The sequence below is a fragment of the Sphaeramia orbicularis genome, chromosome 20, assembly GCF_902148855.1.
Source record: "Sphaeramia orbicularis chromosome 20, fSphaOr1.1, whole genome shotgun sequence".
In the NCBI taxonomy this organism is placed as follows: domain Eukaryota; kingdom Metazoa; phylum Chordata; class Actinopteri; order Kurtiformes; family Apogonidae; genus Sphaeramia; species Sphaeramia orbicularis.
The window spans coordinates 20,692,326-20,716,676 of NC_043976.1; the positions used below are offsets into that span (position 1 = coordinate 20,692,326).

The 24,351-nt window shown below is 39.6% G+C and overlaps 2 protein-coding genes across 2 annotated transcripts in view; both read right to left on the reverse strand.

The window, feature by feature from the left end:
• Positions 1–630: 630 nt before the first annotated feature.
• Positions 631–5,802, reverse strand: prdm14 (PR domain containing 14). Its single transcript, XM_030123735.1, has 8 exons — positions 5,202–5,802; positions 5,021–5,074; positions 4,032–4,192; positions 3,679–3,949; positions 3,208–3,410; positions 2,722–2,823; positions 1,469–1,688; positions 631–1,164 (listed from the first exon to the last, which is right to left on the reverse strand). Exons 1-8 carry the CDS (start codon positions 5,800–5,802, stop codon positions 1,013–1,015), a joined length of 1,764 nt encoding a protein of 587 aa, XP_029979595.1. The 3' UTR covers positions 631–1,012.
• Positions 5,803–9,143: 3,341 nt separating this feature from the next.
• The window catches only part of ncoa2 (nuclear receptor coactivator 2), a 59,569-nt gene continuing 44,361 nt past the window's right edge, over positions 9,144–24,351 (reverse strand). The window contains 11 exon segments of the mRNA XM_030122988.1: positions 9,144–12,550; positions 14,758–14,962; positions 16,177–16,354; positions 17,174–17,648; positions 17,851–17,931; positions 18,682–18,978; positions 19,095–19,260; positions 19,379–19,508; positions 20,429–20,626; positions 21,703–21,915; positions 22,116–22,314. Coding sequence (XP_029978848.1) covers positions 12,539–12,550; positions 14,758–14,962; positions 16,177–16,354; positions 17,174–17,648; positions 17,851–17,931; positions 18,682–18,978; positions 19,095–19,260; positions 19,379–19,508; positions 20,429–20,626; positions 21,703–21,915; positions 22,116–22,314 — 2,154 coding nt within the window. The 3' untranslated portion in view covers positions 9,144–12,538.

Sequence of the window (24,351 nt, forward strand, 5' to 3'; positions counted from 1 at the left end):
TTGTGTATGAAGCAATAGACCACCTCACTGCACTCCATTGTCATTTATTTGGTCCAGTGGGGTTTGTTCATTTTCACTAGGAGCATGCAGCTCCCAATTCATCATTTGACCTCATATAAACACACCACACAGTTTAAAAGGACACATGCACTGACTGAGTTGAACAATTAAAACTCGACCCTGTGCGTAAAGGCACAATGGATAAACTTCCTTTCCAAGTGCATTTATCATTTTTGGCAAAGTTCGCTTCATTTAAAGCCACGCATTGCTTGCCCAGTGATTTTTTTTTAAAAATCTTAATCAACCAAATTAATAAACTTTAAATAATTTACTCGTCTTATTAGTGGATCTGCTGAATCTGTTCACAAACCAGAGCCGACAACCACATTATCATGCGCTGATATTTTATTTTATTTTTTTTATTATTATTATTTTTATTAATGAAAAAGCGGACGCTCATGGAGAAAAAAATCAGGACACTATTTAGCGTTACGTTACAGTAAAAATATTATCATACAATATAAATTAAAGAGTTTAAGATTAATAACTATTTACAGAAATATGTTCACATCCACAACAATCAAAAATAGCTTTGCTTTTCAAGCTTTTGTAAATGTCGATAATAATAATAATAATAATAATAATAATAATAATAATAATAATAATAATAATAATAATAGGTGTTACATATTATCACATTGGGTCTACAAAACCTTAGCTTTAAGCAACTAAACAACACACAGAAATATAAATAGATTTAAACACACTTTGCTCAACAACTTTAATTATCGAGCCTTTTTAAATATGCTTATAGTCTAAAAACATTTTTTCCCCTCATAAGCAGCAGTTACATTAAGAAAAACATTTGCATAATATTCCTGCCATAATTATTAGATGACCTCTCATGGTATCTCTACAATTTTCCTTCACTCTGGTGTTTTCTAAGAAAGAGAATAATGGCCTTTCATCCAGAATTGTCGGTTATATGTAATAGAATTTATCCTGCAGTCCATTAGTTCCAGGGCCGATATTCTGGGTTCAAAACTGTCAACCCGGTGTACGAAAAGTTTGGATTGGTGTTTTTCTGTAGTGTCGGACTGTCCTCCTGTAATCCGGTTTGTGGTGGAGACGGAAGAACTACTGTGCTGTCCAAGAGCTGTCTTTCTGTCGGAGAGGAAAAAACATTTAAAAAAAAAATCACAGTGCAAACAATGGAACAATTATAGAGTTAATGCACAAATTTAATCTCGAATTAAATAATATGATATATTAACTTTAGCTTTTAAACAATACAATTTAATTAAAAGGGGAAAGTCACACATTTTGTTTACCGCTATCTGTGTAATAAAAATGTCAACTTAAATTAATATTACCTTATAAGAAAAAAACAAAACAAAACAAAACAATATAGGCTACCACTGAGAGGCTGTCTGGAACTAAATGGGGTGTTGAAGAAGCATTTTCTTACTTTTATGGCTTTTCATGTGATATTTAAGTTCCTGCTCATCCTGAAAAGAAGCTCCGCACATGTCGCAGGGATAGGGTTTGTCTTTGGCGTGTGTCCGCCGGACGTGGCTGTCGTGGGCGGCGTGGGAGGCGAAGGCCTTCCCGCAGTGCTTACACTTGAAGGGTCGCTCCCCGGAGTGTTGGCGAATGTGCGTCCGTAAAATGCTGGACGCAGTAAAGGCCTGGAAGAAAAGGAGAGAGGGGAAAAAATATATAGTTTTTACATTTTTATTATTTGTTTAATAATTTATTCATTCATTTACCGTTCTGATTATTTTTTGTTTGCCATTTCAGGGCTAATATAATGACAGCACTTGCTTTACAACAGGCAACCGCAGATTCAACACTTTTTTTTTATATACTAACTAAGTAGCTAATGCAATTTTACTTACGCAGCCTTGTATCACAAATCACAGATTCGACACAAAGGCCTTCACAGTATTTCTGTTGTTTAGAGTTGTCTCTTATTGAATATAAATTTAATATTTTTGCAGTTACTTATAAATATTTTTTGGTATTGGCCTTGCAACTCTGTCACCTATCTTGTTTATACAATGACCTAAAGTGTCTCTTTACTGTCTAAGCTAAAAGGAAAAGGCGAGTTAGCTTAAACAAAACCTCCTTTGGGTGTGTATAAAAAAAAGGGAGGATGTGTAGAACAATTCAACAAAGAAACTTCTGCTCATTCCAAGACCGTAAATTAAAAGTATAATCTCGGCCTACAAAAGGGTGGGTGTACATCTGGCGATAATTAGCATCTAAGTGTGTCGGCGAAGCGTGCCCGGAGAGAGCAACAATAATGAGGATCAGCCACTAAATGCACCATGAAACAAGGAAGCACTAAATGGATCTAGAATGAGACAGCGGGTTCAGAAAATGTTAAGTGCAGTGGGAAGACCACTAGTGAGCCTGCTGGGCCTTTAGATAGGCCTCTTAAAAATATATACAGTATATATATATAAGTCATAGGATAAAATAAATAGTAACACAACGTTAAAGGAAAATCTCGAAAGTGCCGAAGCATGATCAGGTAAAGTCTAAATAGATAATTATAATGTTGATTTGATAAAAATGTATTGCTTTTTAATCAAAGGCCTGCAGAGGAAAATAATAATAAAAAATAAATAAATAAATAAATAAAAATTAAAAAAAAAAAAAAGTAATGAGAAAAAGAGAACACGAAAAAGGAATAAAATAATAAAAATGATGTCTTACCTTATTGCAGTAAACGCATTTGTAAGGCCGCTCTCCAGAATGCACCCGCATGTGTTTGTTGAGGCTGGATGACTGTGAGAAACTCTTTCCACACACTGAACACTGCAAAACAGAATGATAAAAATGCATTTTTTAAAGTAAATTATTTTCACTTCATTGGGTATATTTCTAAGGAAGAACACACATATCTACTGTTTAGATACAAGTTAAAGGAAAGCAAAAGTAACTAGTTCTGCAGATAGTGTTCTTTTTATCCTTAGGTCATATTGTATTTATTGAGTGGACTTCCTTACAGTCATTTGTGATTTTATGAGGCCGATAAAAATTTTGAAGCATCCAGTTCTAAGTGACGCTGCAGGGAGCTGTCCTTTCAGCACCACGCAAACTTTTACGCACGTCCACTGTGCGTAAATGTGCGTAATGCGATGTTAGAATGTTCAGGGTGATTACTTCAGGCATGTACGTGCACACGCATGGTTTCTGTACCTTATGAGGCCTGTGTTTTTCGTGAACGTGCAAGATGTGAATCCGTAATCTGTCCCTTTTCTCGAAGGATCTGTTGCAGAGGTGACAGGGGAACTTCCTGTCTCCCTGGTCCACGCAGCGGGTGTATTTCAGATGCTTGTCTCTGTAGTATTTGTATGCGAACACCTTCCCGCACCTGTCGCATTTGTAACCCTCACCAGTATCTACAGGGAGAGATACAAATAGACAGATTTAGTGTGATGATAAATAAAGCAGACGCAGATTCCAGTAAGTAAAAGTTTAGGTTTTTTGACATTAAATAATTGCCTTGATTGGAACTTTTTTTTTTTTACAGATGCATTTTACAGTTTTTTTTTTATGAAATGTCCTCTGCAGTGGACAACTTTTTTTTTTTAAGTACAGCTGTTAAACTCTTGTCCACTGCAGAGGACAAACATTGCTGGGTCTCAGGGGGTTCAGTTATTTTCTGACCTTCAGTGGGAGGAACACTGTTGTTTTCCTCTCTGGGATCTTTCAGAGTCAGTGGGATGCCAAGGAACTGCATGTAACAGTCCCCATACCACACCAGCAGCTCCTGGCCTGGTTTGATCTCCTTGCAGGACTCATAGAAGATCTGCCCCTGCACTTGAATGGCCGTCAGGTTCTGCTCCTCGGGGAAACGCGCACACTTCACCAGAGACATCCAGTTCCCAGAGCCCCCCCTGCCATCCACAAAATGACTCAGACGGCCGTTCTCAAACACCTGGGAAGAACATTTTCATTCATCAGAATCATCTTATCTTATATTAATCATCATATTTGAGCTGTAAAAGGCCAAACCTTACCTCCCACATCAGAGTGTTGTCGTCGTATGTTTTGATCTCGCTGGTATTGACCAGTTTGCCTTGAAACGGGCCGAAACGTGTCCCTTTAGGGATGCTGCTTTTATCTGTGAACACTCCACAGTGGGTGACGTTTCCCCAGGCTGCCTGGAGGATGCACAGTCCTGCAAAACATATTATCAAAACCCTGTTAGGCTTCATCCAAACCTTTATAATCAAATATGTATGTTATTATGTTTGTTGTCCTGTGTTTTCTTATTATATCATAGATTTTCATCGTAGGTCGTAAACTGTCTGTTTTGCTGTAATGTTTGATGATGTGTTGTTTGTATTCTATGTTAATATACAATCGCGGTAAATAAATAATTAAATAAATAAATAAAAATTAGACCACCCTTGTTTTCTTCAATTTCGTGTTCATTTTAATGCCTGGTACAACTAAAGGTACATTTGTTTGGACAAATATAATGATAACAACAAAAATAGCTCATGAGAGTTTAATTTCAGAGCTGATATATTTCCACTCTCCATGGTTTTCTTGATAATAACCAAAATCACTTCAGTTCTTACATCAATGTCTATGACATTGTACAGCCAAAAACAGTGCTTTTAGGCATTCCATGTTTTCTTTTCTGTCTGTTTTAGTCACATGATACACACAGGAGTTAGTACTTGATTTGCATAACCATTGTTTTTGATGACTTTGGATGGTCTAACAATTTTTTCCGCCACTTTAAGTAACTCTACATACTGTTTTTACACTTCTTTCTATAAATGATGTACATATTCTTGAGTGCTTTTATATATTTTTTATGTTGCTGAGACCTGTAAGCAAACTTTTATGTGCACATAATGACAATAAACATTCTTGAATCTTGAATCAATACGCACTGTCCCCTTTTAAATAAATAAAAGTAAGAACTAAAACTAAAAAAAAAACAAAACACACATATACTGGAGGACAGATGTTGATGGAACTTAAGTGGACTTACCATCTGGGAGATCAAGTGATTCTTTGTCCAGTGGAAGAATTTGGTTTTCAGAAACTATGAAGAAAAGAAACAGGATCATGTTGCTTCCGAAGGAATTTGGGTTTAGCAAATCAAACATACAATTAAACTCATGTTAAGACTTATTTTATGTTTTTTTTTTTCCATGCAAAACTTGACTAACCTGAGTTTTCGAGCAGGGAAACACCTGATATTGCGTGTCCTAAACTGCGCGCCTGGCTGCCGGAGTATCCGTACAGAACCATGAACAGGTCATCTTCGCTGAAATTATACAACGTGCGCGTTTTTCCCGGAGATGCGTCTGCGCTCTTGAGGCGAATCAGAGTGTCCTTGGGGGGTGAGGAGGTGGAGGAGGACCTGTCAGTGGACGGGCTGCTGAAGTCCGTGGACAGTGGACCGGCGGCGTGTTCTGTCACCACTGCGGCCAGCTCCTCCGGTTTGGAGAGCAGAGGATGTCCGGGCAACATGTGGCTCATGTAGGGCATCCCAGACGCGCTCCACACGTGTTCGTGGAGCACCGACGCGTGGGGACCGAGGAACTGGGGGGCTCCGCCGTGCAGATTCACCGGCAAAGACCCCTGAGTGTCCGACACCAGACGACCGAGGGACTTGAGTGGGTGGAGGAGGCTGTGCGTCCGAGGGAGGAAGTCCATGTAAGGGTGGGGGCCGGGGTAGAACCCACGGGCTGGACTTCCCTTCAGCATGCCCGCGTGGAAGCTCTTGTCCTTCAGCACAATAGGGATGCTGGACAGGGACACAGACATGGTAGAAAGGAGGAGGCAAAGCTGGAGTGGAAGTGGATCCTTCAGCAGAGAGGAGAAGAAGAAGAGGGGGTAGAGGGGAGGAAAGAGAGGGGGTGAGTTATAAAAGTTTAATGCGAGAAAACTAAAAATGGAAACATGACAATTAAAGAGGTTTACCACACTTAAATAAATAATATTTTCACAGCAGGCATTTTATTTGCTGCAACTGAACTAAATTCTAGCAGAAAAGTTTCATCTAAGATAGATAGATAGATAGATAGATAGATAGATAGATAGATAGATAGATAGATAGATAGATAGATAGATACTTTATTGATCATTTGCAGGAAATCGGTTACTACAGCAGCAGTAAAATGCAAAATGTCCTCTGCAAAATGTAAAGAAAATCAAATATGCAAAAAAAAAAAAAAAAATCAAAAAAAAAAAAAAAATCAGGGTTAATTCTATCCATTTAACCATATTTTTTATTGCTTCACAACTTAGTGACTTAAATCATTTCCCTTAAACACCATCCACACCCACTGCTCGTGAAAATATTCAGTTCACTATAAAAACTCCAGTCCTCAGTGAAACCGGACAGCCGATTTTGCAATATTTCCAGCTGAGCGGACACACACACACACACACACACACACACACACACACACACACACACACACACACACACACACACACACACACACACACGCCCCACACACTTAAAATGTTCATTAGTAGTTTTAAATGGCTGAATGGTACATGGCGTGTCTTTTTCAGAACCGTTTACCAATCAACCAGTAAATAGAAAGACAAATCAGGGTCAAAAGGCGGCCAGAGCAGAGGTCAACATTAATAAAGCCTCTTTATAGACTTTACAATGACCCTGTTGTCTTTTCATAACATCAGCATTGACATTCGCAGAGCATGATGATGTTATTGTATTTAACAGCAGATAGATGAGGAGAAAAAAAAGATATAAATGTGCATTTCCTTATAATCACATGAGAAAGATGCGACTAGAACTTGTAGATTTCTGTGCAAATATGAGTCTGATGCAGTGATTTTGTATTAGAAGTAAAAAAAAAAAAAAAAAAAAAAAAAAAAAGAAGAAGAAGAAGAAGCTTACCTCGGTTTAAGATGAGATGGTTTCCAGTGAAAAAGTGTGGGTCATGTCGTGGTCTGGTCTGGACTAGACAGGTCTGGACTCCTCTGTATCCTGTGTGGGGGTTCTGTGGTCATCTGAGGGCACCAGTACTGTACACACTCAGGTCTGCTCCAGATGCGCCCCTGCTCCTTCCTCCTATTGGTCAGGGATCAGCTCAACCTCATGCATCTCAAAGCCCCACTAGAATAGGCTGGATCCGTGTGTTTTCTTCTTCTTCTTAGGGACAACCCACCCTGTTAAAGGACGCTGATGAAGAGAGGTTTCCACACATTTCCATTTACCCCCCCCCCTCCCTCCAGTAAAACACTCACACTTGATCAGATGTTATCTGAGGGACCTCCAGGTGGAATGTTTAAGGTGAATGTGGAGATAAAAACAGAAAAACAGACTGATATTTACGAGTTTGAATGGCACATTTTGCAGCTGACTTCATGCATATTTTATCCAAGTCAATTAAAACGAGTTATTTTTATTATAACTTCATATTTAAAAGACAACTTATAATACTGGAGTAATTCTACACACTAATTCCAAAAAATGTATTGTCATTAAGAGCATTTATCTGCAGAAAATGACATTTGGTCAATATACAATATAAGGATTCCACGCCTAAAAAAAAGCAAATTAACGGAAAAAATGAGGAATCGGTGTTTGCTGCGTCTTTGCATATTTTCCATCAGTCTGTCATGTGACTGTTGCGTCTTTAATGCGTAAAAACACGCTTTATTTATTGCTTCTCCACCTTTTGTCTTCCTCTTGATGACGGTGCAGAGGATTTTCAAGGTGTTCATGTCTCTATATTTAGATGGTCCCATAAATTGTCAAAGTATAAATACAGAATTCAACTTGCACATAGGCCTTGGATACGTCATTTACGCAATTATGGAATTCTCAGCTTTTCTGTAAAATGAATAAAACGTCATTTTGCTTCAGTTTGACTCATTTTCGATTTGTTCGATTAAGCTGTAAAATAGGATACTGCATCCACTTTTAATGTTTTAAAAAGCTTATACAGAATAAAATAAATACATGAATAATCACATTGAAGGCCTTCAGTTTTTTTTTCTTAACCCATAAAAACCCAGTGTTACTTTTATGGCAGTTTCCAAATGAGTTTTCCTCTGTATTTAACTTTTCTTAAGTGATTTATCACCATTTATCATAATATCATCCTTTGTATTTTATAATTTTTTTCAGTAAAAATCAAGTTTTTTCCTATATTTAATTCACTGATCATGTAAATGTTCATTAAAGCTCAGATTAAAGTTGAGGGTTATTATATCAAAAACAGACAAAACTGCAGAAAAAGTGACTTTTTCAGTAAAATATATCATTACCTCAGTGTTTTTCAACCTTGGGGTCGGGACCCCATGTGGGGTTGCCTGAAATTTCTAATAATTGACAAAAAAAAACCCAAACAAAACTCACAAATAAAAAATATATGGTGAGTTGAGAGAGACAATCACAATACATAAAAGACATGAGAAACTTTGAAGCTGAAACTGAAGCACTGTGGTACTGTTTATCTGTCAAATGTTCATTGTGGTCGGTTTCAGATGCTGCAGCTCTTTCATAATTCATAGTTTGAGTTCTTGTTTTTTCAGTATTAATTGTCAGCCTTGTAAATCCAAGCTGGACTGACTGTACATATCCTGACCAAGGAAAATAAAATTAAAATGCCTAAATGTTGTCTAAAATTAACATTTATTTGCAACATAGTATAGCAAACTATTACATGATCAAAAACAAATTAATTTTAGCATTAAAAAAAATGTCTCCATTTCGAATGTCTGGGGTTGCCAGAAATCTGTGATGTTAAAGTGGGGTCACAAGCCAAAAAAGGTTGGGAACCACTGCATTACCTGAACATAAACCCAGTGTCTCCATCCAGTCATTGATCCAACTCCATGGGTTTTACTGTTGAATCAATGTTGTAGAAGATGACGGTGTTTCCATGGTAACTACGGAGCATCTGAATGTCCAAATGAGTCATATCTGATGACCATGAAAAGGTGACAAACTGCATTTTACACCAAATATTTACATGTATTAATAGGATTAGTGGATCAACAGTATTAAACAGTTTCCATAACTAGATAGTTCCAATCCCCAGTGGAAGTTTGGGTCTTTATGGGTTAAATCCCCAATCTTCATTTCCGATTTTACCCCTGTGAAATAAGACTCACTCAGTTAAATATTGCAATAACAGAATTCTTTATTTACAAGGCAAATAGCGTCAGCGAAGCCATATTAGTTCACAACTTGCATAACTGTGGTTTTAACTTCTCTTGTATATCTAATTTTGCATAAAACGCTCACACACACTAAAGGTACAAAGGTCGATGCGGGTGTACAGTGTGATTCCTGTGAACAATGCAGAAAAAAAAAAAAAAAAAAGAATCTCGGGAAAACACAACAGTAAGCTTTCTTTAGAAAGTCCATATAGTATATTACATATTGCTTCAGTATCCCTATGCATCATCCTGTCCATACATAGCTCAACAGTGACGGGGAAATGAATCAACAGACTCTCCAACCCAACAGAGCGATGAGAAAAAGACAGATCAACTGTGACTGAGTCTCCAGCAACGAAGAAGAGCTGAACAATGATGCACCCATTCAATATTGTACACAAGTCATTATACAAATTTATACAGACAGCGGTGTAATGTACAAGAACAAGAACGGACGAAATCTAAGGCATTATGCTAGGGTTTTTTTTTTTTTTTTTTTAGCATTTCAAGGTTGCATCTTAGCTCTACGAAATTGGCAGACAATACAAAAGGGCATTTAAAGTTCTTCAAAACCATAAGTTAAGAGAAAAAATATTTTTGTTTTGTGGGTTCAAAGCCTGGATATTTGTAAGGGGCAAAAATCACTTATTTGCACCTGTCCTCATTATAAATGCTAAAAAATGCATTGCTACCACATGGCTTTTAAGTCTTTTCAAAATCTTGACAATCTTTGGAAATTTTGCAAAGGGCTGTGTGAATCACTCTTTAAAATGGCTCAAAAAAGCTAGCTCTGCACGACTGTATCTTACAATCAAGTCAGCATTTATCAAAAAGTGTGATGGAGGAGGCCTACAGCCAAACAGCCGCAGGGCGTCTGCAGTGGTGACAACCAAAAAAATATATATATTATATATAGATTACTGCAGACTTCCTTTGTCCCAAAGTTGACTGCTACAGCTTCAAATTTAGTACAGAACACAATTCAAGAAAAACAGAAGCAACAATGGGAAACTTTCGACATAAATGCTGAGAAGAGTAGCTGTTACACATCATCTTACACTTTCAGGCCTTTAATGACAATACATTCAGAATGATTCTCTTCCGGTTTAATGCTTCGGTATCTACATTAGACCCTGTTAAGTGACATCATACATTTCTTGTTTGTGTGGACCTCAAAGCATGCGAACCAACAGGTCTTTTACTAAGAAAAAGAAAAAAAAAAAGGCGGTAAATCCAATTGAAAGGTGAAGATTATTTGGCTTGCTCCACGTCTGTCCTGGGTTTAAAATATTTCATATAAAAAAGTTTTGTTTTTGAGGAAAATGTACTTTTGAGGTTAGAGAAAATGACTTGCTTTCCATCTTGTGAAGGTCGAACTAAACACCCCCCCCTTTTATCGGGGCACAAGAATAGCATGTCATTACTGAACACTTTATAGTTGAACTTACTGCCTGAGGTCATAAAATATGGCTAAGTGTCTGTCAGAGCAGGTCTGGTGAACCGTGCAGTCTTAACTCTGACCTCTGCGATAGAAGAATGGCTGGAGGCAGAGAGGGCGAGCGTCGACAGGGGAGGGGGGGGTGTGTGTCTGAGCCCGTGATTCCAAACTACATCCCTCTCCAGCCCTCAGCCAAATGCTGCATAATATAATAGGAACGCGTGTGTGGATGTAGTGTTTCTTGGTACAAACTGCAATAAAAAACTGTGTTTAATACTGCATCCAAACGTGGAGCAAAAAACGTGTCCTTTTTATTCAGGAATCTGTACAAAAATTACAAAAAGAAAAACACAAAAAAACCCCAAGAGATTCTCAAGTAATCGTTATTGCTTGTTTACATCACACCAGAACAGTTTGCACCTAGCAGCTTGTATGAAGCATTTTTCACTCCAGACAACATAGAAAGCACACTTCTGTTTTTTTAGTATTTGTATGGCTGTGTTGAATTTGTCCTGTTGGTTTTGTTTTTTTTGTCTAGTTTTTTTTTTTAACTTTTTGTGGTGCTCTATGCTAAAGGCAGAGAAGCAAGCGATAATCTGTACACTGTATACACAGCACACCCCCTTAATACCCATCCCTACCGCCCGCCCCCACCCCTGTCTGCATCGTACCAGAACATCAGAACACACTCCTGATCCGCTTCCCAAAATAAAACGAAACAAATTAAAAAGGAGAACAACACCGCTCTGCTTCGAGGGCAGTTGTGACCAGACAGGGGGAACAAATACCCTAAGGAATAAAATAAATAGAAAAAAGCTTTACTTATTGTATGTACAATCTCTGTAATTCATCTTTAAACCATATTTGATTTTGACATCTTCCTCTGAAACTACAGGACCAAAGTATAATCCATTAATCAGGTTAATAGAAGAATCTTCTCAGAAAGAATACAACCACTGTTACTGTTAAAATTATAAAAAAGTGCCTGTTTCACACTTTTACAAATATTTTTTCTCGTTGCTACTAGGATAAAGAATCATCTAAAATAATTAAAATGAATCTATACAGAAAAATAAAACTTAATTTAATACACTATATAAACCTCTTCACTAAATTAATCTAATCATACAAATCATCATTCCACTCCAACCATTCTTCTGCAGTGTTTTTCAAGATCAGTTTTTTCAACCATATCTTCATTCTACATTTTAATTGTCACAAGAAAAAAAAAACTAAAATAATAATATTAAAATAAAGAACAGCAAAAAGGCAAAACCGGCTAAGTGTTTCGAGATCCGTCCGTAATTCTGAACTTAACTTGGAGTCTTTGCTGCCATTTTGGAAATATGTGGAAAAGTCACAAATGCGTCAGAAAGGTATGACGTCAAACAAAAAAAAAAAAAAAAATCAGTGTACGTAATTTTTTGAGATGAGATTGTAAATGGCCGCTGTCCACTGAGAGGAATACATTCATCAGAACGAGGGATCCCACCCACTGCTGCCCCTTAAGTCAGTGTCCCCCACTGGGAGGGGAGGCCTACAGTAAGTCACACTACGGTGAATGCAGCTGGACAAGCAGACAGACTGGCTCATCATGAGGCTCTCCTCCAGGAGGATGAGGCATGTTGGACAGAGATCCGCCATCCTTCCCCCAGCCTTCTTCACATGTCCTGTCTGTTCGGGACCGGGCTCCTCCGGCTGGGGCCGCCAGAGGGGCCTGGCCGGGACAGACGGCAAACTCAGGGGGAGGGGGGGGAGGGGAGGGGAGAGAGGAAGTCCAGGGAGATGGGTCTGGGCACGGCCCGGCCGGTCCAAGGGGCCATCGGGTGGTTACATGTCGTATTTGTACAATTTTTAAAGGGCCGACACGCTCCTTGCACCAGCTGATCACTGAGGTTCAGGTTGAGAACTCCATGAGGGTCAACAGTACTTCTGTCAAGACAAAAAAATAATAATTATGGATTAAGAATCTTTATTTTGTCAGGGGGGGGTTCACACATGTAAACATGCACATGCACTACACACTGAAATTTGTCTCCTGCCTTTAACCCATCACTAGATCATGCATGCATACATCATACACTGCAGACTAGGAGCAGTGGGCTCACCATAACAGGCACCTAGGGAGCTAATGGGGGGTTGAGTGCCTTGCTCAAGGATGCATAAACCGGCAACTATCTGCCAGTTCAGGGAATCAAACCGATGACCCATCGGTCACAAGTCGACTCTCCAGCCATCTAGGCCACGGCTTCCCCCATATTACAACATGTTACATACAACACATTACAATACACCTAACAGTACATTTATAAATATGTAACACAGAGGTGATTGTTCTGGGGCCACATGCGGCCCAATTTAATCTCAAGTGGGTCCGGCCAGTAAAATAACACATACATAACGTATAATAACTTATAAATAATGACAACTCCACATTTTTCTCTTTCTTTTAGTGCGAAAAAAGTAAAATGACATGATAGTGCAAGTCATTAACACAGGTACATTACAACTTATGGATCACAGTGGATCAACAAAGGCATTTCATGTTCACATCTAAGTGTGAAAGGACAGTTTCATATTGCAATTTTACTATTTCCACATTAAACCAAGGATAAACTTTGGAGTCTTCATCATTTCTAGATTATTATGTTATTACTAGCACATAGTAATACAGATATCTAGGGACTGAAGTTAATAAATGTGTTGTTTCTGTTTTTAACTTCATTTCCCATCATGCAGCGTGGTACTGCACTTCCCATCAACCATCATGGGCATAGCAAAGTGATTGCAAGGCTATTGTATTTCAAAATTACCAATATCTCCCAAAATATTGGTCCTATCAACTTGCCGGGATATCTAATGTGGAGATGGGACTATTCCACAACTGTAGGCACCAAATTAGCCAGTTAGAAACATCTCAATTTCTCAGAACTGTGCAGACAAACACACATACAGACGCTCTGACACCTTCCAGTATATTGTCCTGGTCTGATCCATTTGAGATCACACTGGGCTGTATGTGGCCCCTGAACTGAAATTATATTTGCAAATTCATCCCAGGGGTTGGCTTGGACCCTTTGGCTGGTCTGTTTTGGCCCGCGAGTCGTATGTTTGACACCCCTGTTTTAACTTGAACTTCGAGAACATGAACTTGTAAATCAAGCTCATGTGCTAAAGATGCTAAACAATTAGAAACCATCTAAGAACACACCATCAACCCTAAAACAAGTCAGTAAATCATTTCAGCCAGCGCTAATGGCCAAACGGTAAATAATTGAAATAATCTAAGTGCCAATATATTCCTATAATCCTGGAAAGGGAGTAAATCAAGTGACAGATAAACTGGTATGTTACAACAGTCCGAAGTGCAGACAATCAAACAGCAGTACCTTGGTTAAATATTCATGGGCCTTTATTGGGCTTAAAAGCATCATGGACATCAGTGCATTTACACACCATGCTAACAATACCAGTGAGACAAAGAGAGGATGATTAACTTGGTTGACATAAATGATGGAGAAAAAAACAGAAATGACTGTCGATGGAGAAAAACCTTTCATTCAAGTTCAATTTGTTTAGGATCATTTTCAGAGGGGGTGAGTCGTGTATGTACGACTTGTCTTTTTGCCAGTTTAGGTTGAGTCGTGCGCTGGTTTGACAGAGTCATGTTTTGAAGCGAACCAGCTGATGAACGCAGTGACCAGATGTACCGGTCTTTCATAGGGTAATGTCTGTGTGTACAGTCTAAATGGTCTGGCTCTAAAGTGCCCACTGCTAATTACATCATTGTCCTCTAAGTTCAAGGCAAGTACCAGAACACTGGCCAGCGGAGTTACATAAACTGCAGAGTAAATTATTCACTAGCGTGGCTGTTCAATAAGCGTACCCAAACACTTAAGAGGGCTTACGATCACACAAACGAATACGTACACCTCGGAGTACAAAGACCGAAAGAAGAACCTTTTTATTTTTCTTGGTCCCCTGATTACTGTGTAAAAACTGCATGGGCTCAATTTTGTTTTTGACTTGTAAATCTTCTGTCTTCTAAGAACTCTAATGTCATCAGCAGTACACAGCACCATCCGATTCCTATTATGCGACTTTTGTTAGAAAATTTACACATCCGGACCGATATTTACCTGTTCCTGTCCCATGGAGGGCAAACTGGGTGACGGCCCCGAGGCCATGGACGTGACGCTCATCTGTCCGGCCATCTGGCCCATGCTGCTGGTTGCCATATTGGTGGCCATGGAGACATTGTTGAGGTTCATGCCATTGCCATTGTACATGTTGCCGTTGTTTTGTTGAGTAAACTGGGGTGACGCCTGCTGCTGTGAGAACATACTGTGGAGAAGAGAGTAGTCGCACTGATTAAGAAGGAAAATTCAAAACTGGAATTTGCCCGAAAACCAATGACCATTTTGTCCGCGTAAGAGGCACCCCCTGTACAACCATAACATTATTATTAACTTCTATCAATATCCGTTATCCGGCTGTTATTATTAGTATTATTGGTTATTTAGTAATGTATTTTTGTTCATTATTATCTATTATGCTAATATCATCACAATTATTACCACTGTTGTTAACGATAATGTCTTTTTCTTTTTTCCCCTCTTTTTTTTTTATTATCATTTACTGTCGTTACCAACTCCTTTGTCTTATCTTTCATTTTTTTTCTCTTACACATACACACCGATGTATATTGAATATGTAATCAGTATCTGTTTTTGTCTTATTTGTAGTCATGTCTTTCACATGTTTTGTTATGTACTGCTCCATTAATAAAAAAAATGATTACATTATCATTCTCTTTATGTAAATAAATAAGTACATGTGCAGTACAGTATGGCAATATTTGCTGCTAAAGCCCATAATAAAACAATATATACATAATCTGTTGACTTAATGAGGTAGCTTGGGATCATGGGAGTTATTTTCACCACCAAATCTGAGATGACTCAGACAGAAACCATATTCATCAATGAGAAAATATATTAAAAGTTTATTGGGTTTATTCACTTAACATTTTGTGACATACAGTAGTGGAAAAAAGTTTTCAGACACTCTTAACATTTTATATGATCTCAAATACTATCATGAAATAATGTTTTTTTGTGTTTTAAAAGGTGTGGCTGCATCAGACAGACACAAACAAATGCAATTTTTTGATTATTGTTACAAAATAACAAACTTAAGTTCCTGACAGTTTCAAAATTACCTTGATAGAACAGAGCACGTGCAGAAGGGAACATGTGGGTTTAAAGAATGACCCAATACTTGGCAGAGTTCAATGACATTAGAGTGATTTTTAATGCATTACATCACATATGCATGGGGTGTCCAAAAACTGTTACCACCACTGAATATTCACATTCTCACTACCATTGTAGCTTCAAGTAATATTAGTTACTTGTTTCTCAGAGTTTGAGCATTACTGGAAACATCTGATATAATGTAATTTGATATATACATAAAATACATAATACAGACCTGTAGTTTTTAGAGGTTTTATATGAAGCCTTTAAGTACATGAAGAACACATTCATAATCTTTACCTGTTTCCTCCCATGTTTCCTTGCGGCCAACCGTTCATGTCAGGGGAGCCCTGAAAAGCAGTATTTCCTTGGCCCTGCTGCATCATTGGGGACTGGGTGTGGGTCATGCGTGGAGAAAGCAGGGGGCTCTGTGGTGTGCCAGGACCCCCAAACCCTCCATCTGCCTGTTGGCTCATACCTGTGGTAGTCACATTAAAACAGGTGAACCTTAGTAGACCTGCAGAAACTCACATATAAACCAGTGTAGTGACTCAGGTGCAGCAACCATTTTTACACAAACATGCAACACAAAGAAAAATATTTTAAAACACCGAAAATGTAAGTAAGTGATGATTAGTTAGATTGATGACTGTGCAAACCAGGATGGATCTGGGTTTACAGGCAGGTAGTTGAGATTATGAACATGCACAGAAGCAGAAAACAAGCAAGGAGGAAGGAGAGAAAGGAAAAAGGAAATGGTTGAGGAGAGAAGGAAACAAGCATTGGCATGAGCCCACTGATCCAATTAAGAAGTGAGGGATAGATCAAAAATATCAATTTGTAAAGTAATCATTTATTAGATCATCTCTTTTGTCTAGATTATACATCAGACTGATACAGCTGTTCGAAAGCCAACACCAGCAGTCAAAGGTCAACTATAGTGCTGTTGTCAGACATAATCTTTGATTATTGTACTCTGACTGCCCTCTGGTGGAGAAACAGGGTATGTCTGGACACCATTTTGGGCAGTGCAGAGAACAATGAGAATATATACCTACATATACTGAAAATTATTCACATTACATTCTACTGTTGAAGGGTGAAATACACTCTGATTTGGTTTATTCGATGGTAGTTGATTTATGCAGTCATCAGTGCAAACAATTCCAGATCAGATGACTGCAACTATTAAAAGGCATGTGATGCTGTGCAACCAGAGTCACATCAACACACAGACACAATGGCACACACAGGTAGTCGGGTGAGGTGTGTGGTAGGCTGGGGTTTGGAGGAGTACCTGAGTTGGGAAACTGAAAGGCACTGTGCTGCATTTGGGGGCTGAGTACGGCCCCGTACTGTCCGCCCATCATGTTTGTGTTTCCCATCAACATCTGTGAGGAGGAGGAGGTGGAGGAAGAGGAGGAGGTGCCATGCAGGTGGAGCTGGGGATTGGGGGGGAGAGAGGGCAGGCTGGGGGAGAGAGGGGAGGAGAAGGGGCTGGTAGAAGGAGGTGGCGAGGCCAGGCCTGTACTGGTACCGTAGCTGGGCGGGTAGGGGAACTGCTGGGGGTTGGCCTGGGGGATCCGGGGGTTACTCATGCCTCCAGCGCCCATGTTGGGAGGCAGGTTGAGCCCCTGGGCCCTCATGGCCATGCTCCTTTGCTGCTGAACCTGCTGGGCCTGTTGGACCTGCTGCTGCTGTTGTCTCTGTCTCAGGTGATTACTGAGCAACTCCCGCTGACGCTGCGCCAACATCTGGGCATTGATGGTCCCCTAAAAGAGAGAGACGTCCATATTAAAAAAAAAAAAAAAAAAGAAAAAATAGAACAGACACAACTTCTATTAGACTGTTTTAGTTGGTTAATCTGGTAAATATTATGTATGACCTCAGTATTAGTTTATGTACAGATGGAACATATGATAAACTACAAAGGTCCTACTATATTTGGTCGTGGTTATGACAAGGGTCATTTACCTGGTTTGGAGCACTGGCTCTGAGAGGTAGGTTCACATTTGACACACTACTCATCTGAGACATCATTGGCTGACGGTTCTGCTGAGACAAGACATAGAGGAGTAGGTTACAAGAGATGTCCACTATGTTATGGTTATCGTAGTAAACCAAGTGAAACTAAGACTAAAACTATGAGTGAAAAGTTTTAAGTGAAAAATAGAAATGATAGTCAATGATAATCATTAACAATGACAGAATACAGGAAGCACATGGCATAGATAATGTAAATCATGGTTTTATAAATCATATTTGATTACTTCCTCATACTTTCTCAGCTTCTCTAAATCAAGGGATTCCTCATAATACCTAAAAAACTAACACTAAATAAAAACTAGTATATTCCTCAAAACAAAAATAAAATCAATGCTGTTTAAGCTGTTGTAAAACAAACTAAACTAAAAAATAAATTATAAATAAAAGAGTATGAATTACATTAGCTTACATGGACTATAATGTACTGTGTTTACTGCCAAAATACTGAAACCATTAATGTAATAGAGTCCTGTCCTGTGGTAATGACTTTGATTTGACATTTCTTTGATTTTGTTAGTGGTGAATAGTGACTAGCTCTGCCATAAATGCCCTTAAAGACCAACAACCGTCCAATGTTCAAACTATTTCTTTCATGCACTTCCAACTTGCCAAAATGTCAGTCTCAAGGATAGTTACACAACTCCCATCAGTGTGTGCAATCATGGAGCTACTGATCAAACAATGCTGTTACATCCAAAAAAGTAAACGATCAATGATCAGTGTCTCTTCTAGTGGAGTGGTGTGGTTCTGCACACGTACCTGCTGGGACTGTAGCCGGTGCTGGAGCTGCAGCCGTAGTGTGTTGGGCTGGTTGGGGACGACCCCGGTGGGCCTGAGTCCGGGCCGGGCCTGCATTCTCATCATTGGGTAACCTGGCCGTGGACCCATTTGGCCAGGCATGGGGTGAAAGCCTGGCTCTTGCATGGGGGCACCGGGGTAGCCCCTTTGGGCCATGTGAGATGGTGGGGGACCAAACTGCTGCGTGTACATGGGGGGTTTCTGGTCTAGCATCATGGAGGCATCTTGAGAGAACTGATCCTGATCCAGTGTCTGGTTCTGAAACAGGAGGCCACAGAAACGGATCAAACAATGTAAAAGCATAAAAGATGGAAGTCTAAAACCTGACAGAAGTAAACGTGAAGGGTACTAGAGACAAAAGGCACCTGTTCTACCAGAGCAGGGATCCCAAGGGCGCGATCAAGCTCCTCTAGGCCGTCAAAGTCTTTTAGTGCAGTGTACAACTGGGACATCAGGGCGCCCTCGTCTACTGCACTCCCATCGCCTGACCCGATCCCCGAACTACACAACAGGTCATCCTGGGGTGCCGAGTGTACCGACCTGTGCACAGAGAAGGGTGATGTTACAAAGAGGAATATCTTATATGTATGTGATACATGCTCATGCTTGTAATATGTCCTTTCTCTCCCTGTGAATTTTGCTGCCTGTGCACTCTTACCTGTTCTGGTTTACAAAAGCAGTTTGTTCGATGGGCATCATGCTGTCAGGCCAGGGGGCTGTCTGGTTTGGTGGAGCCTGCTGCTGGGAGAAGTGGTGGCCAACCATACCAATGTCCATGTCAGGCTGGGCTGCATAAGAGAAACAGACAGAAGTTAAACAAATCATGCAGAATTAAGTACTATGAAGGCAGGAGTTTGAGTTGGGTCAATAAAGTCTTCAACTCTGCACATCCTGGAGTAAAGTTGCTGGTAAGTTGCTGCATACACATATGATGGGATATTTAAAGTCTTATGTGGGGGAGTTGCCACCAGCCCGCTGCACCATAACCTTTAGATATATTTGTCATTATTCTGTTCTTATTAAGACAGGCTGGATAATGAGTTGTTTCTTTCTTTCTTTTTTAACTTATGTTTTATCGTTTCATTTTTGAGATTTTACAACCCAAACATTTAGAACATAGTGCCAGTTGTCATCCTGTATATTTTCCACTTTTTCCATTGATTTTTGCTTGTTGCTTGCTGTAGTCTTAAGATATAAGTAAGTCTCTCCATGCTGTGAATTTCTTCCACAATGTCTCTCCAGTTATTTAGGGTAGGGGGGTTGTCGTCACACCATTTTTGTGTAATGGCTTTTTTTTTCATATGAAATATTCAAAATCAAATATTTATCCTTACTTGGTATGTCTTTTCCTGTTGAATGATCCAAATATAGCACAGAACATGTTCTTGGTAATTCGTATCCTAATATTTTTCTAAATTCTTCGCCGATATTATTCCAATATTGGGATAATTTTGTACACTGCCAAAAAACATGCACATGACCTACATCCTGCCCACCACACAACCTCCAGCGGGGCTGAGGTAATGATCGTGAAGCCTTTTTGATCTTTGGTGTCATAAAAAATCTCATCTTTTTCCAATGAAAATGAGTTGTTTCAATCTGCAACCCACTGAGTATATATATATATATGTATATACACATTAATGCGTAAATGCATTTCAAACAGGGTGATTGAAAAAGCATTTTGTAAACAATAAAACTGTCTTACCATTTGCCATCATTGGGGACTGGAGTATTTGCCGGGGTCCTGGCTGACTGTTGGGCCTCATGGGAGCATTGTTGGGACCCAGTCTGCCCTGTATGGCTCCTTGTGGCCCAGGACCAGATGCTCCAAGCGGAGGAGCAGAGGCTGAGCCGACCCAGCCTTCCTGGTGTTGCATACCTGCACGCGGGCCACCCATAAGCCCTAAGGAAATAAAGCAATAGAGGGAGGGGAAGTGATGCCTCAGGACAGACTTCTATTGATGCACTTTGCACTGAAGGTTGCAACAGTGTAACAAAAAAAGAAATTTTAGTAGTAGCAGTTTAGAGGGGATGTTTGAGAATGTCTCGTGAGGGTAACTGTGAGCAAACCTTTGTGCTAGTGTGGGTGACTATGTATTTCCTGTCACAGGAAGTGAGTCGCTGTGCCATGACAGTATATGGTATACCACAAGGTTAGAGACAGAAAGAGAGGGGGTCTTTCCACAAAACTTGAAATGCAATGGCACGTTCCAAATAAATTATACAGACAGATGTAATTCTTATGTGTGACCATGAAAAAATGTGATGAGTACCAAGAACAACTATTTTTGACGGTGAACTATTTAACACATTAGTCTTACTGTAATTTATATTACTGGCCACTTGAGTAGCTGCTTCAGAGTGTGAACTTATGGAATTCTTAACTTATTCCTTAACGTGTGTGAGAAGTTTTACCATTTAAGCATGTTTCTAGGGTAATGTGAACATAAATCAAATCATTAACAAGTATTAACTGCACACAGGACAGTGAAACAACACCTCTAATACTACAGTCGTGGAAAAAAAATTATTAGACCACCCTTATTTTCTTCAATTTCTTGTTCATTTTAATGCCTGGTACAACTAAAGGTACATTTGTTGGACAAATATAACAATGACAACAAAAATAGCTCATAAGAGTTTAATTTCAGAGTTGATATCTAGCCATTCTCCATGGTTTTCTTGATAATAACCAAAATCACCTAAGTTCTTACATCAATACCTATCACATTGTACTGTCAAAAACAGTGCTTTTAGGCATTCCATATTTTCTTTTCTGTCTGTTTTAGTCACATAATACACACAGGAGTTAGTACCTGATTGCATAACCACTGTTTTTGATGACTTTTGATGGTCTAATAATTTTTTCCGTGACTGTAGTTATGACTCATGGTTTAATTCAAGCAACAGAGATAGCAGCATACAGTCAGATACTATGAAGTGTCCACTAACACATGACAGCACACACCCAACACCTACCTGCATTGACCATCCCAGCCTGGTTAGGCATCATGTTGTGACTTCCCATCATGCCTTGTTGCTGCTGCTGCTGCTGCTGCATAAGAGTGTATGGGCTTGTGGCTCTTATAGGGTATTGTAATAAAGGCTGCTGGGGGGACGTGTTCATGTCCAGGGACACACTCCTCACAGGCAGACCTCTGCCTGGTTGGCCAGGTCTGACACCAGCAAAGTCTGAGGATGGAAACAAATATGTTTTAGTCAAAGTACTGTTAAAAAAAGTATATGACTTATTTATAGCAATCATGTGTTGTTTATTTGAATGCCAGGCAATTTCCATCCACTGGGGGTGTTTTTGATCATTGTTGAGCTTTAATATAATATTTTCTGCTGTTCTAAGCATAAGGATTTGTGAGACAGAAGTGTGCACTCACTCGTTGGGCCCATGCCAGCTCCGATGCCTCTGTGTTGCTGCTGTGCTGCCAGACCTGGGTTAGTCTCAGACATCTGCAGGATATCATTGATGATGTTCTGTTTGTCCATGGGACTGGGCAATGAAACCGGCCGCGGCTCACCGAAGATCTGCGGCTGAGCATTCTGCAGGTCGTTCAAGATGTCATCTAACTCCGACGACTTGTGAGGGAGGAGAAGTGTGAAGACAAGAAACAGATGGAGCCTTTGAGCTTTATGTTTTTACCAATTACTAATTCACCTGAAAATGACCCAGCATCAAAAAATACAAGTAGCAAGACTGGATGTTTACGGAGTGTGAAGATAGTTTTGTCTGTGTAAACACAACAGCAGTCAGATAAGCCGTTTTTATCTGGGATGTGCAAACAGAAGGCTTGGCTGTCTTTATAATATAGATGTAATTCAAGGAGAAAATGGACCGTTTTCAAGCCAATGTAGGTCACACTTAGTTTGCGATATCAGACACACTGCTGTTGATTTCGGATACACAGCACTAAAGGTGTGCATTGTTTTTTATGGCTACATTTTTAAAGCATAGATTTACATAGTTAATATGTTATTTATATAAATAACTTTCCCCCCACAAAAACATGTAACTACCAATGTTACTCTGAATTGAGTAACATGGGAGGAATTAAGTTGGTGCCAAAGTTTGAGCTGCTCTCTGTTCCCTTACTGTAAACAGCTGTGCTGAGCCAGTCCAATACAGCCCAAGGCTGCATAAACAGCTGGGCTTTGGACCATCTGCCAGGTTTTGTTTAGTTTTTCACACAATTATCTCAAACAAAGACAAGGCCATACAGGGTCCAAGTGCTGATCTGAAAAATGACATGACTGTGAGACAGTTTTGAAGATGATGCTTCACTTGTCATCCCTCCCAGAGCAGCAGACATGAAACAACATAAAACACCTTGTTAAACACTGTGATCCACTAGAAACTGTGACTCTGTGAGTAGACTAACACCTGTGACAACCTCAGCAGAACAAGAACCTATTGTATTCACAAAAGAAATATTTGGAGCTTTACTGCCATGTTAAATTGTACTATAAAGGTCGGACAATATTCTAGCTTATGGTCAAAACTGAATGAAAACATAAACTTTGGTGGTTTGAGTGCGTCTGTGTAAAAATGCCTCAGGGACTATAGATAAATAAACTGTAATGGGTACTGTTGTCCACCAGAGTGCAGCAGACTTGGAATTACAGACTGACACTGATTGTGACATACTGTACAGCAGGAAAACAACATACCAGCCACTGTTTCAATGTTATAACTTCAGTGTTCTACAGAATGGCATGTACCTATTTGTCATGTACAGGTAACTTAAGGTACCAAGGCTGCAACAACTGCTTATCCTTACCACCCAAGGACTAAAGCCGAGCTCGTGCCCACAATTAGACCTTTTTGCTTTTCTGCCTTAAAGGACTGTTAAAACACACCCCCATTCACAGTGCAGCAGCTAGGCGCACAATGCTGAGCATTCCACGTAACAGACCAGCACACAGGATATGTGGGAGAGCTAGACAGAGTAGCCGAGTGAGGGGTGGGGGGCAGCGGTGGGAGAGAGAAAAGCCCTAATGAGGTCAGGAATGATGTAATGCTCCTGTTCGCTCTCAGTTTGCTCTCTTCCTCCTCCTCTTATTCTCTCTCCTCCCACTTTCTATTCTCTTCACTTCTCTAGTTGCTTTTACACTTAATGGGTCCTATTTCTATCAATCCCTGTTACTCTCTTCTTTCAGTGCATGTCAGTGCATGTAATGTAATCCACATCCTCCTTTCCTGCATCTTAGGGCCACTATACTGTACTTGGTTTTAACTGCGTGGATTTGTAGAGCTGAATGTCTGTTAGGGAATATACATTCTAATTTGTAGAAAATCACTGACCTTCTAGTGATCCCACACAAACACAAGTCCCTCTACCTCATTTATAAACATGTCAGAGCCTGTTTGTTATTGCTTTTAGGCTTGAATTTATTTGGGTCTCAACTTAGCCTAATCACCTCTCCACATGTTTTGAAATCCTGCAGTCATTATTACCCAATAAAATCACCAATCCTACATTAACACATTTTCTAATTTGACATGTGTCTGTCGCTTTATGTCAGTGTGGACTTGAGGACAGTGGGACCCTGTTGCCATCATGACCTACTCCATCAAGGACATTTAAGGGAACTGAAAATAGGGTGGGTAAATAAAAA